Source organism: Oreochromis aureus, linkage group 10 (genome assembly GCF_013358895.1).
Source record: "Oreochromis aureus strain Israel breed Guangdong linkage group 10, ZZ_aureus, whole genome shotgun sequence".
NCBI lineage: Eukaryota > Metazoa > Chordata > Actinopteri > Cichliformes > Cichlidae > Oreochromis > Oreochromis aureus.
In genome coordinates, this window is record NC_052951.1 from 34,645,081 (window position 1) to 34,659,168 (window position 14,088).

The window sequence follows — 14,088 nt, forward strand, 5'->3', positions numbered from 1 at the left end:
GTGGGTTCACCTGAAACCTTGGCTGATTGTGACCTACAGCTGTTTTCACACCTCGTGTGATTAGGTAGAGGATCATTAGGGGGTCCTTTTGTCCCTCTTCGGGGGGATACCATTTGACCCTAGAACTGAAGAAGCTTCTCGGATGAAACATCTTAAAGAAGTCAAGATGATTTCTTTCCAAGCTCCTTAGACGTTAGAATAGAGACTGCCTCTAATATTTAACCTCCTGTATTCATGTAACACAGTGTGAGCTCACACCAAGTCACTTCATTGTGTATGAAATTGCACGCCAAACAAAATCATTTGGTGAGCTCACAAAGCAAGACATTAATTTCAGCGTCGGAGAACATTTGAGTTTAAGGTGCGTTACAGTCAGCTCGAAAAAAAAAAGTTAACACATGAAAAATGTTGCGGTTTGAAGTATCCCAGCAGAAACGATTACTCCATCACATGATCGCAGGTGAGGACGATGACAGTTACTAAATGGCCACGCTGTTCTCGATGCGCTCGGGGCTCAGGTACGGATACGGCAGCTCCAGCTGGCTGTTACGCTCTGCGATGGCATCAGAGATGGCCCGGAGCTGTGCCTGCACCTCCTCCAACAGCCTGCGGTGGGCGTCGTCCCTAAAGATAGCCTCCTTGTAGTGACAGAGAGGAACCTGCAGGGGGAGACACACAGGTTTAATCTGTAAAAACGTGACAAATAACGAGACGTGTTGAAATGATTTGAAATGAAAATTATCACAAAAAGCAGAGGAAGACCTCAGAGGAGGTGCAGAGGGTTGGAGTGACAGGAGGATGGAGGGATAGGAGATGGAGCAGTGATTGGTTGTGGTGTCCGAGGAGGAGGAAGACAAAAGAAAAAGCTAACAATGAAGAAGAAAAAATGTAAACGACGAAAAAGAAGAAGATGACAAAGATTTTGAAGAGGAGGAATTGAAGAACCGAGCATAAATGTTTCATGAGGAGTGGGCGGAGCCTCACAAAGTTGATGGCTGGCTGCGACAGCCCGTTCAGTGCCATCAGGACGCGGCACGTCGTGTTCACATCTGGCAGGAAGGACATGATGTCATCCTCTGTGACGGCGCATTTGGCCTGCGGAGGAGGACGCAACATGGCGACGGGACAGTTTGGCACCCAGAAGGCAAAGTCCAGCTGGAGGACGGCAAGAGAGAGGAGACAAACGTGAGGCGGCGGGACATGCTCAGCAGGAAGCTGCGAGCTTTTCCCACCTCTCGCAGTGGCCGACTCACCTGGGAGAAGTTGACGGCAGCGTGCAGAGCTGAGCAGGAGTAGATGAGCGCGGTGACAAACTTGGCCACTTCCGCTCTGGTGTGAAAGCGCTGAGGGAAACCTGTGCAGAGCCACCATAGTCACAATGTTCAGGTGAATGTATGCGTGCACCTGTGTGCTGTGAGCGAAGGCGGAGTCAAAAAGAGCTGCTCGGTGTTCCAAGCACATAAATAACAAATGTTAATGAACATAAAAACACATGAACATGGAAAACTATCATGTGGTCATCTTTTTATAATAACATATACATATTTATCTCTAATTATTTAACCACTAAAATCCCAAATTTTTGCTTTTAATATTACATCATTACATTAAACTATCAATATTTAATACCATGCAGTGTCAAACAGACAACATGTTTAAATATTCAACATCCTGCCGGATTAATATAATTTCATATTCATGCAACTTTTCAGATCCTCCTCCGTACTCCTCACAGATCCAAAGGTCGACATAGTTTGGTGTCGGGTCACTCTGCTCGTCTCTGCAGAGCCCCGTGATGCTGTGAGCTGACCTGTTAGTGTTACATCCATCGACTAAAGCTGTGCCAGTGCTTCCAGCTCTCCATCAGGAGCTCAACCCCCCCACCTACACCTCCATCCCTCTCCACTTTACACTTGTTTTTAAAAGTTCCACTGCAGCATGAAAGGAGACTCAACTAGCAGTGATTATCATTATTATATTATTATCATATAACTTAACGTGTAAACACAGTTTGCTGACAGAGTCGTTTAAAACGGTGCAAATTCCTGGAGGACTGCAGCGTCTTTTGTCTCACAGCAGGCAAAATGTTGTACGTTTAGCTCGCGTGCCACGTTTTAGCATCATAAAACTGACCGTTACTGAAGCCGTGTGTGTTGATGTCTGTGAGCCAACAATGGAGCTCAGGGTCACGCTGCACCGCGTCGTCTCCATGGTAATACAGATCCACCCAGCTGGTTACAAAACTGCCACACACACACAGATCACAGAGGAACTCCTGTTGCCATCGGATAAAACGTTTGCACGAGTGTTCGTGTTTCTCAGGTGTGCTCGTTTACCTGTGCACTGCGTCCCAGATCCTCAGAGCGTCCTGGGCGTAGAAGCTCTGCGGCAGTTTGTCCAAACCGCGGTCGCTCAGGTCTTCGGGGACGCACAGGGTTCGATAGGAAATCTTGGCTGATGCCCTGGAGAGGAGAACGGGTAACGTCTCCAGACCAGAACCGACAGCCTGGAGGGACGAGACCAGGGAACACAACAGGTTTTACTTTGCTTGTTTGTGCTCCTCTTTTTGGTTTCTCTTACAGTCGGTGTTTTACCTGATCAAACAGCCCTTTGGAGGCCAGCAGCGACGCTCTGGCCCCAACGTTTATCTTTAAAGATGTCTTGACGTGCGGCAGTAGCAGCTGTCCATAAAAGAAATGAGACAAAAGACAGCTCAAGCCATTTAAAAGGAGAAATGATGGGATACAACAATTCCGTTCTCTGGTCTTCTGTGGGTAAGGTTGAGCGAGCTGCAGGTGAGTGGGGTTTACCTGGTGCAGCGGGTGTGCATCTGGGAGCTGCCGCAGCGTGGCCACGCAGCACAGCTCTGCCATCATGTGAGTCCGCAGGTAATGTGAGATCAACTGGTGACACTGGAAGTCCGCACTGTGAACCCACATCTTAGCCAACAGCCAATCGTAGCCGGAGTCAGAGGGCAGGAAGACCGGGTTCTGAGGGCCAGGTTTCTGCTGCAGCTGAAGGACGGGACCACATTCCCAGGTTGACTGGTTTGAACTTGGTAGACAACAGGATTCAAACTGAAGACAGGTATGGGTTTCTACGTAAGAAGCAAACCTGGATGGCGATGGGGAGCAGCTGCCCTTGCTGGTTCAGGTGGAGAAGGCACAGCGGGGCGGACAGATACGTCTGCTTTTCATTGATCACATTGGCTGGAACACCGTCTAGAACCTCGTAGTCCAACAGGTAAATGTTGCCTTTCTGTCACAAAATACAAACACACTGATTAAAAAGGGCAGCAGCAAATAACACACAGCTGGAAGTCACAACAGCACACACCTGTAGCTCGTTTTCGAGGGAGCAGCCTTCAGGCAGGAAGGGGCGGAGCATGTCAGAGGTGACGGACAGGTTTGGAGGGAGGTGGCGGGTCTCACGCAGCATGAGAGGGTTGCTGCCGTTCAGACACTGGTAGCCAAAATACCAATCCTCCATCCAATGAGCCTTAACGAACCCTGAGAGACAGAATAACCGTCTCATTATTCAATGTCACCGAGCCCGATCGCCGAGTCAGGAGGCCTCACCTGGAACAGCAGAACTACCCACAAACACACTACAAACAGACACAACGCTACAAAAACAATTACAGATGCTCACAAAAGACAGAAACCTACAACAAAGCACAAAATAATCAAAAAGACACAAAACTACTTAAACATAAATACAAATGATGAAAGAACGATACAGTAAATATAAGAATAAAGACCCAGAATAACCACAAGGGGAAATAAAAACTTTGCCAAGATGTCCTGTAACTAGAAAGGTTCAAAAACACAAAGATGAATGAGATGTGCTGTGTTGTTTCTTACTGGCGATGTCGTTCTGTTGTGCACTGTAGGTGAAAATCATCTCCAGCTCTGAAAAACTCTTCCAGGACTCGACTCGGGTGGTGAAGCCGTTCAGATAGTACAGGTTAGTGGCCGGACTGAGGACAGAGGGACAAACACAGCTCAGACCGGCAGGTTCAGCCTGCATTTCATTCACAATGTGCACCGACTGTTAGCGCTCACCTCTTCTGCGTGTAAAGAAGGTTTGGCCCGAGTTCAGACAGACTGTTCACATCAACGCACTGCGGAGCGCCGCCAACGAAGATTCGCCACCTGAACGAGAGACAACCAGTTTTCAAGCTGTCATTTTCAAATTTTGTAGGATGCAGATACCAAAAACAGCACATCTCATTCATCTCTGTGTTTTTGAATCGTTCTAGAAAACACACACACACACACACACACACACACACACACACACACATACATATATATAAATCACATGAACGGGCATGAAGACTGTGCAACATGCTTTTTTTCAGTATGATACTCTATGATGTCACAAACAGCATGGATACATCTTAAAATCTAAAGTTTTATATTTATTTAATTCAATTCAGTTTTAATTATACAGCACCAAATCACAACAACAGTAACCTCAAAGTGCTTTATATTGTAAGCTAGACCCTATAATGACAGAAACCCAACAATCATATGACCCCCTATGAGCACTTTGGCAACAGTGGGAAGGAAAAACTCCCTTTTACAGTTTTTTCTGAATGCTTAAACCCTAACTGTGATTCTTATAGCACAATTTCTAAAACTATTACTACTTATAGCAAAACCACTCACTGAGTTTGCAAAACTAAAAGCACAAACACTGCTTTGCACTCAGTTTGCCATTTTGTAACACACACTTTGCAAACCTGTAGCTACAATCCACTGCACAGCACTCTTTTTGCAGAACTGTAAACACAACTCACTGCTTTACACTCAATTTGCAAAGGATCAACGCACTCCTAGCAAAACTATACACATTTAAGGCCATTATTTACACTATTTTGCCAACTGTCTGGCACACTGTCACATGTGAAAACTTTTTTAGATAATTAGTTCACTTTGCAATCAGCCTACGCACTATAATACAGGTAAGCTGTGTGTGTGGAGTACAGTGGAGGGAGCAGGAAGAGTGAGAAGTAGAGGAGGCCGAGGAAGAGGACGTGGAGGTGAAGAAGTAGGATGAAGAGGACGACAAGGACAAGGAGGAGCAAGAGGAGGACGAGGAGGGGGGAGAGGAAGATGAGGAGGGGGGAGAGGAAGGGTAAGAAGAGTAAGAAATAGAATTGCTGATGACATCAGAGCTACAATAGTGGACCAAGGAATCAACCATGGAGTGACCCTGAGGGAAGCTGGCCAACGGGTTCAGCCTAACTCGAGCCGCTACACTGTAGCAAGCATCATAAGGACATTTTGAAATGAGAGTCGGTTAGTACAGTCACTTTGCACTAAGATTCGTAGCACTGCCATGCTAATGAGAAACAACAATACCATAGATGTAAAAATACTGAAATTTTTACTTTACAGAATTGCTAGACGACCAGATGCTGGGAGCAGAGGAAGAATGTTCACTGCAGACCAAGAAACCCATACAGTCAATATGGCGATTGCAAATAATTCTATACTTGGAAATAAACACTTGTGTTTGTTTTGATGTGTGTGAATAAACACCAGTACTTGAAGTTTGGATCCCTCTATGCTTACGGATCTATGACAAAAGTATGAGCTCAAACTGACATAGCCTACCTTGTGCACAGAGAAAGCAAAAGCCAGGTGTGTTTTTTATTCATACCATCAGTGTGTAGTTGGTGCATTGTGTGCTTATTAATATGATGGCTTGTGTTAACTGTCGGATACGAAAATACCATTTTTACAAAGGTGTGGAGAGTTAAGCAAAGGTTATTCGCTTTTACAAGAAAACTACAATGTTTTGCTGATTGGGTGAAGAGTTTTCTTATTTGTGTGTTTTGCAAAAATAGCCAATAGTTACAAAAAATGTGCTCAAGCCATCAGAAAAAACTGTAACAGGAAGAAACCTCCGACAGAACCAGGCTCAGGGAGGGGCGGGGCCATCTGAGTCCACTGTCAGAGGCCATAAGAAGATCATTTGTAACCTTCACTAAAGCTGTTTCTGTGCTGTGATGAGCTCTGAAACCTGACTGAAACTCTTCAAATAAGCCATTCCTCTGCAGATGATCTGTTAGCTGTTTGACAACTACTCTTTCAAGGATGTTTGATATGAAAGGAAGGTTGGAGATTGGCCTATAATTAGCTAAGACAGCTGGGTCTAGAGATGCTTTTTAAGTAAAGGTTTAACTACAGCCAGCTTGAAGGCCTGTGGTACATAGCTGATTATTAGAGATAGGTTGATCATATTTAAGATTGAAGCATTAATTAACGGTAGGATCTTATAGATGTTTCAGCCAGTTCTGCTCCAGTCATATTGGTAAAGATAATATAATACCCCATTTTAGCATTCAAGGTCATAGGTCAAAGGTCAGATATCAGTGTGGTGTAAACATGTTATTGTGTTTGGATGACACTGGCCGCCCACAGAGTACAGCTCAGAAACACTGCGTGCTGCCCCTCTGCAGGACTCCAGGATGTGGCCAGTCAGAGCGCTGTAAGAGGACCAAAGGTAAACCAGCACGCTAACACTGACATCAGGTACCTGATGAGCTGCTGCTGATGTTGCAGCTGTCTGAGCCTCTGCTGCTTCAGCTTCTCTTCTATCTCCTCCTCCAGCAAACACACTGTCGACCAACAACAGGGAGAACTGCTTTTAGATTCAAAGGAAATGATTTGCATGGGCACACCTGCAGGGTGAAGTGAGGAAATAAAGAGGTTTTTGTGCTTGGGTCTGTTTCCTCCCAACGGTCATTAAACGTCACTCACACTTTCCACTCCGGAGCTCCACGTCGCCATCTGCTGGTCGCAGCCACCTGTCGCACAGGAACACCTGTGTTTCTGAGTCTGACCCCTGACCTTTAGACACCCTCCACACCTCCACTCTGCTGCAGTGCCAGTCCAGGTTTGGAAATCTGGTCTGAACCTCGAGGCGGAGCCGAACCAGAATCAGGCGACCCAGAGGACTGCTGGCCTGAACCCGGACTGGACACACCTGTGAGCGTGACAGGAAGAGACCGTCAAAATAAAACTCCAAGTACAGACCGTAAACCATGCCCTTCAGTACTCCCAGCGAACGCTGCAAATGAATGAATCTCAAAACTCACCGATCCTGGCAGGAGATGACTGTTACCGTCGGTCACACGGATGGGCGGAGTTTCGCCCTCAGAGCCAATCAGGCTGAGCCACAGGTGGCTGAAGGTTCCACAGGTGGGGCCAGGTGAGGTGTGAACGGTCACTTCAAACTCCTGACAGGAAGCCATTATGTTGGACACGATGGGGACAAAACTGGACAGCGCCACCTGGTGGCCAGAATACACCTGAGTGCAGGTTTGTGAGCCTTTCACCCGCAAATTAATATTGAAAACATGTTGTGACCTGTGTCAGGCAAAATTGAAGGAGGAGGTAAAGCTGTTTAAGCAGAATCACCTGACAGACACAAAGACACTTCACCTCCGGCTGGTGGGATGATCAGAGCCTCACGTGGTGAAACGGCCGCTTCAAGAGTCTTTACAGAGGTTTCACCTGAAGCTCTACATCTCTCACACTTCCTGTTTTATTTGTGGAGATGAGAATCGCCACCATAACTGTCAGTGTCACTATCATCTCAGGACCATCAGAGCTGCATGAAGGTCCAGAAAGGCTAAAGCAAGGCCCTTAAAGACATCAGCGCTTACAAAACATCATCCATGAGTAAATTCAGAGGGCGCGTTCCTCGTCTTTCTCCTGAGTGAATAACATAGAAGGTGCTAAATTTGACACTTTTCTTATTTTGTTGGAAAGTTTGTTATTTTCTCTCCATGTTTGCTGTCTTTGTTTTGCACCATGACACAGAGAAAAATTCCCAGAATGCTTCACATGTTCCATCTCTGTGAAGCTCATAATGAAACTGCGTTGCTATCAGCTTTCATTTATCTTAAAAATAAAAATGACTCTTGAAAACACATTTCTGTCTTTGTGCTGTGCAGGACTCCCGCCGATGCTGACATCAGCTTATTTGTTTACCTTGCTCACATTTGCCTTGGAAATGAAGGACTGTTAGCGTGGGCTTCCAGCTAACACACTGGCTTCTCCTGACAGATCCACAAGCAGTAAACACTGCCCTCTTTCTTGTTAAAGGTCACGTTGTCAGCCTGACGAGGAAGCTTCCTGCTCCGTGGTTACAATCGGTACAGAAATCAGCCATAAAAACACCGGCTGCTGATTTTCCTGTTTCCTCCTGTTTTATCATGTTAGAGATGAACCTACGAGTTACATTATCTACACCGGCTCTGACCCGAGGGTACGTTTAAAAAACCAAATCATTTGTTTATTGGGTCGCAGGCCTCGTTTCCTAGAAATAATCCGTAATGAAGAGGTCAGGACAAAAATCCACTCAATATAAACTCTGCACATATTTAGTCCTTACTTAATCCTTGTGTTCTTTGGGCTTTTAGTTTCAATTGAACACAAAATTAAAAAGGAAATGTGATCATATTTATATTGAATGTCTTTTAACATGCTACATGAAAGGAAGAAATATATTACTGTTCTGAATTATAAATAACAAAAAACTCAACTGAAACTGAGTAAAAAAATTAGACAAAATAAAATAAAATGTATATTTTTTAAATAAAATAAAATAAATGAAAACAAAACTTATAAAATATCAGACTTAGATTCAAATTAAAGTTGCAGCAACTGTTTTTTAATGTCAGATTTGAAGCAAATGAATCAAATCTTTCTACGATAAGACGGCCAGCTTAGTTTTACTGGTGGGACAGATTAAAAGAAAAACATGCCCTCTTAACCCCAGAGGTGGGGGTGGTTTGGGGAGGGTTCCTCTGCTGCAGTGGGAATTTTGCTCCCACAAAATCAACAAAAGAAAAGTGTTTGTTTACCTGTCAGAAGATTCTGGTTTCTGGAAATGTTCTGGAAGATTTCTGCATGAAAAACAGGAACATAAAAGAAACTATTAGGGAACAAGCAAAACAGGCCACAGCAGAGTGCAGAGTATACACCTGAAGGCCGTTCAAGGGATGGAGACAAACACCTGAGGCAGGTGTGTTAAGCAAAACTAAAGTATGTGAATAGAAAGCTGACTGGCTGAGAGAAACACACAGGTAAACATACCTGCAGAGTGAGCCTCCTCTGCTCCAGCTGGGCTGCCCACGAGTTGCTTCTCTCCCAGGGTCTCTCTCTCACCCGATATCTCTGTTTAGTGCTCCGCCCATCAAGTCAACGGCACATCCTATTGGGTTAAAACAACACCTGAATAACAGGTACTGCTTTACCGCGTTGTTTCCCCTGTAAACTGATTAATTTAAACATATTAACTAGCAAATAACATATCAACTTATGAATGAATACTGAGAAAAACAAAAAAGTTACCACATATTAACAACAATAATTACAACATTTTTTTACGATTGCATTCATTTCTTCTATTCAGAAATCCCATTTCTAATTAATCTAAAATTGATACTTCACAAAAGAAACAAATACCCTAAATCAAATGAAGCATTTAAATAAACAAGATTTACATAAACGTGGAAATAACATTATATACTAAAGGTAAAATGAAGTGTGTAAATATATTTATGTATATCTCCAAAGGTTGAATCTGTTCATCTGGACGTAGCGTTTTGTGGGAGAAACGTTTCGTCACTCATCCAAGTGACTTCTTCAGTCTCAGCTGACTGCAGGTTTCCCCAAACCTTATAAACAGTACATTTGCATAATGACTGAAACCAGCCCACTGAAGGAACAATGGGCTGTGAGGTCAGTTTCTTAATCATAATTATGCAAATTCCCATGACCATTGATCAACAATCACTGACCAAAACCCACTGATCAAAGAACACTGATCAATGGCCATGAGTACCATTCACAGAGAGTTGGGGAATGGCTGCAATCACAGCGTTGTAAGATGGCGAAAGATGTACCCTTAGGCCCCCTCCTCGATTCAGAGATGGTCTTTCCCTTTTCACGTAAATGGCCTCCTTGACTCCGCGCTCAGCAGAACAGATTCAACTTTTGGAGATTTACTTTCCTGGATGATTGAGAATGCATCAAGAAGATATTTATGTATACATCTTGGTATCGCTTGTACAAGTATCATTTCAAATATTAACATAAACATTAAGCACGCACACGTATGGGGTTCCATAGTGTAGCGGTTATCACGTCTGCTTTACACGCAGAAGGTCCTGGGTTCGAGCCCCAGTGGAACCACTGATTTTTCGTGATTATTTTTGCTTTTAGGTTATCAATACGAATGTTGATCAAAACAACTGTATGACAAGAAGATTAAATGCTACATATTCTAATATCTGCCGAAATGCATGACGGCTAACGTCATCACAGTTCACACAAAACGAAAGGATATGAAGCATAACATCCGGTTTGGACAGGTAACCTTCAAAATTAAAGCGGAGACTATGAATCGTATTTTTCTAACATAACACAAAGAAAAGGATTCAGATTTGTAAAAATCTAAACCAATATGTGTTTTTATTGTTTATTGTTTGTTTATTTATTGTTTAATATTTGTAAAACAAATGTAAGGTTCACATGAATAAAGACATGAAAACCAAAAGTTTCACCTGTGATCTGTCTCACGCTGTGGCAAGTATTTCACGAGAAACTGACGATTAAATCTAAAACAAACATGGAGATGCCGGGGATTGAACCCGGGACCTCATACATGCGAAGCATGCGCTCTACCACTGAGCTACATCCCCTCACGTTAGTACGAAAAGGAAAAACATTAGTATTTATCTGCAGCGGAGGTCGGCGTACTTACATTGTCCTCAACTACGTTAAATATCTGAAGCTTTCCTTACAATAAAGTTGCTAAACGTTTAAACGGTGTAAAGCCACTCAAAGAGCTCTAAATACACGCATGTGACGACAGCGAAATATGAAACTTTGCAGAAAATCTGATACGATGACGACGAAAAACAGGCCTAATAACTCACTCCAAACCCTCCTGACATCCGCGGTAATGTCAGGTTGATGCCACGTGGCTGATATTAAGAAGACCCACTCTCCACCAGAGTAGTTCCCATATGATGTGTTCGCTGACGCCGGATAAGTATGATTGGGAAAGTGATAGGTGACGTGAGCTGCGATGGCCGAGTGGTTAAGGCGTTGGACTTGAAATCCAATGGGGTCTCCCCGCGCAGGTTCGAACCCTGCTCGCAGCGACACATCTGTGTTTTTCTTTATGATACATATTGTTAACTTAACCTCATGCGTTTAAGCAAACTCATTATCTCTCCAGTGAAGTACTAGCCAGAATAGACTAGTTTCGTACATACATACATGTGAACTTTTTTGGTCAGTCACTGGAAGAGCATCTAACAAAACCTAACAACTACATAAGTACTATATATAAAAACACCTGCGTTGATATGGAGGGCCAGGAGTGACAAAACGAATTATTTACATACACCATTTAATAATTAATTAAACGTTTCAAAGTCATCAAAGTCAGCATTCATCTTTTGTTATTAGACACTGTCCAAAGACTTTGTCTTTCTTTGACAAGCATCTTTGATGAGCATCAGTAACAAGATAACATAACACCTTTATTAGTCCCACATGTGGGAAATTACAGCAGCAAAAATTAAGAAAAACAATGGAATAGGAAGAGAAAAAGAATAACATACTACATACAGTAGAATAAAACACTATGTTGTCAAAAAAAATTACACTTAATGTTATTGCACGTGTGAGTTTGGCCAGCTGTGAAGGCTTTATTGTAAAATCTGACAGCAGTAGGATGGAAAGACCCGCGGAATCTCTCCGTCCCACACCGTGGGTGCCGCAGTCTCCCACTGAAGGAGCTGCTCAGTGCTGTCACAGTCTCCTGCATGGGGTGGGAGATGTTGTCCAACAGGGATGACAGCTTAGCCACCATTCTCCTGTCACTCACCACCTCCACTGGGTCCAGGGGGCATCCTAGAACAGAGCTGGGCCCTCGTATCAGCCTGTTCAGTCTTTTCCTGTCCCCAGCAGAGATGCTGCCGCCCCAGCAGACCACACCGTAAAAGATGGCCGAGGCCACCACAGAGTCAGAGAAGGTCTTCAGTCTGCTGTAGATGGTTAAAGCCAGAACCATTCCCTGTGGGGCCCCCGTACTGCAGACAATAGGCCTTTCTGTACTGAATCATACAGATCATACATACACCACCCCTCCCTAAGCCTGGTTCTGCCAAAGGTTTCTTCCTGTTAAAAGGGAGTTTTTCCTTTTAACAAGAGTTAAACAGAAGACACTTCATGGGTTTATTTCTGAAGTAAAGATATGCAACCCCAAGTGTCAGTGCTTTCACTTCTAAGCGTATACGTGACTATGCGACCCAGTGACTCACACAATAACCTCAGGGATTCTTAAGAGTTAGCAGCTAACGAGGAAATGGTTGGGTGACCCTAGCTTAAAATCTGTTGGGCTGCAGTGAGTGAACAAGAAACACTCAATGCATCATGGGAATCCCCGGCAGCCTACGTCTATTGCAGCATAACTAAGGGAGGATTCAGGGTCACCTGGTCCAGCCCTAACTATATGCTTTAGCAAAAAGGAAAGTTTGAAGCCTAATCTTGAAAGTAGAGATAGTGTCTGTCTCCTGAATCCAAACTGGAAGCTGGTTCCACAGAAGAGGGGCCTGAAAACTGAAGGCTCTGCCTCCCATTCTACTTTTAAATACTCTAGGAACAACAAGTAGGCCTGCAGTGTGAGAGCGAAGTGCTCTAATAGGGTGATATGGTACTACAAGGTCATTAAGATAAGATGGGGCCTGATTATTTAAGACCTTGTATGTGAGGAGCAGGATTTTGAATTCTGGATTTAACAGGAAGCCAATGAAGGGAAGCCAAAACAGGAGAAATCTGCTCTCTCTTTCTAGTCCCTGTCAGGACTCTTGCTGCAACATTTTGGATTAACTGAAGGCTTTTCAGGGAGTTTTTAGGACATCCTGATAATAATGAATTACAGTAGTCCAGCCTGGAAGTAATAAATGCATGAACTAGTTTTTCAGCGTCACTCTGAGACAGGATATTTCTAACTTTAGAGATGTTGCACAAATGGAAGAAAGTGTAAGGACAAGAAAGGCATTATTGACAAAAAGAAGACACCCCATAATCTTTTATTTACAATAATATATTTCTTTAAAATGTTCTGATTGTTTAAACATGTTATTTTCTTTGATTGTTGTAAAATAATGTGTTCTCCAGTCTCCAATAAGACAGCGCTGGAAGAGTAGTTATTCCTCTGTTACACCACAAGAGGGAGTTTCTCCTGAAATGAGCAGCTCTAGCGGAAGTAAACAAGCCGGCCACTCACTAACGCAGTGGCCTAACATGAGCTGTGTGAGACTGTACAAATGTGTAACAATGTACTATATCTGTATATTTGCAGGTAAGCAGATACAAGATAGTAAATAACTTGAGCTGTGTCTAAAGATAAGTCCACAGGGCTGCAGAGAATGTGGGAAAGTTGGTCTTTAATCCCCATTATGTGTGGTTAGTGTATAGTTATTAGTAGATATGTAGATTAGCCATGAAGCTAATGATTAGCAGCTAGAGCTAATTCGCCAGTTCCCGTTGAAACCTCGTGGCATTGTAGATGGATCTATACCTGTATCAGGCTGTAATCACACTGGATGAAGACTGGTGAATCACACGATCTTTGATTTATGTTTTTTTCCTTTATGTTACTGTAAGGAGTATTATTAGTGTTAAAAGTTTAAAAACAAGCCCGGCCACTCACTAATGCAGTGTGCCTAACATGAGCTGTGTGAGACTGTGGACAAATGATGGAACGATGTGCTATGTCTATATTTTTGCAGAAGATACAGTAAAGGCAAAGTCACAAAGCTATACAGGATTCAATTCCTTTTAATTCGAGTATGCAACAAAAGCAGTCTTACATATTTGTTTAATATGCGTTGAAGGACATGTCCTGCTCAAAACTGACTCCAAGGTTCCTCACAGTGTTACTGGAGGCCAAGGTAATGCCATCCAGAGTAAGAATCTGCTTAGATACCATATTTCTAAGATTTTCAGGGTTGAGTACAATAATCCTCTAAATTTGTGACACGCCATT

General features: G+C 43.4%; 1 protein-coding gene and 3 non-coding genes across 4 annotated transcripts; 2 read left to right on the forward strand and 2 right to left on the reverse strand.

Moving 5' to 3' along the window:
- Positions 1-331: 331 nt before the first annotated feature.
- zgc:152891 (uncharacterized protein LOC767741 homolog) lies at positions 332-9,175 on the reverse strand. Its single transcript, XM_031726716.2, has 16 exons — positions 9,117-9,175; positions 8,885-8,926; positions 7,112-7,306; positions 6,774-6,999; positions 6,550-6,631; positions 4,065-4,154; positions 3,864-3,979; positions 3,337-3,509; positions 3,115-3,258; positions 2,811-3,014; positions 2,595-2,681; positions 2,337-2,506; positions 2,134-2,243; positions 1,254-1,354; positions 985-1,155; positions 332-659 (listed from the first exon to the last, which is right to left on the reverse strand). The coding sequence occupies exons 3-16, from the start codon at positions 7,265-7,267 to the stop codon at positions 480-482; spliced, it is 2,010 nt and encodes a 669-aa protein (XP_031582576.2). The 5' UTR covers positions 7,268-7,306; positions 8,885-8,926; positions 9,117-9,175; the 3' UTR covers positions 332-479.
- Positions 9,176-10,144: 969 nt separating this feature from the next.
- Positions 10,145-10,217, forward strand: trnav-uac. The gene has a single exon. It is a non-coding gene; the product is annotated as a tRNA-Val (tRNA).
- Positions 10,218-10,654: 437 nt separating this feature from the next.
- Positions 10,655-10,726, reverse strand: trnaa-cgc. Its single transcript has one exon. It is a non-coding gene; the product is annotated as a tRNA-Ala (tRNA).
- A 383-nt stretch (positions 10,727-11,109) lies between these two features.
- trnas-uga lies at positions 11,110-11,191 on the forward strand. Its single transcript has one exon. It is a non-coding gene; the product is annotated as a tRNA-Ser (tRNA).
- The last annotated feature ends 2,897 nt before the right edge of the window (positions 11,192-14,088 follow it).

Excerpts from the sequence above, each read along its gene's own strand:
- zgc:152891 (XM_031726716.2), bottom strand. The coding sequence starts at position 7,267 with ATGGCTTCCTGTCAGGAGTTTGAAGTGACCGTTCACACCTCACCTGGC. Across the intron at positions 7,000-7,111 it reads GTCATCTCCTGCCAGGATCG|GTGTGTCCAGTCCGGGTTCA; the intron begins GTGAGTTTTGAG and ends TCACGCTCACAG. Across the intron at positions 4,155-6,549 it reads CATCAGCAGCAGCTCATCAG|GTGGCGAATCTTCGTTGGCG; the intron begins GTACCTGATGTC and ends TCTCTCGTTCAG.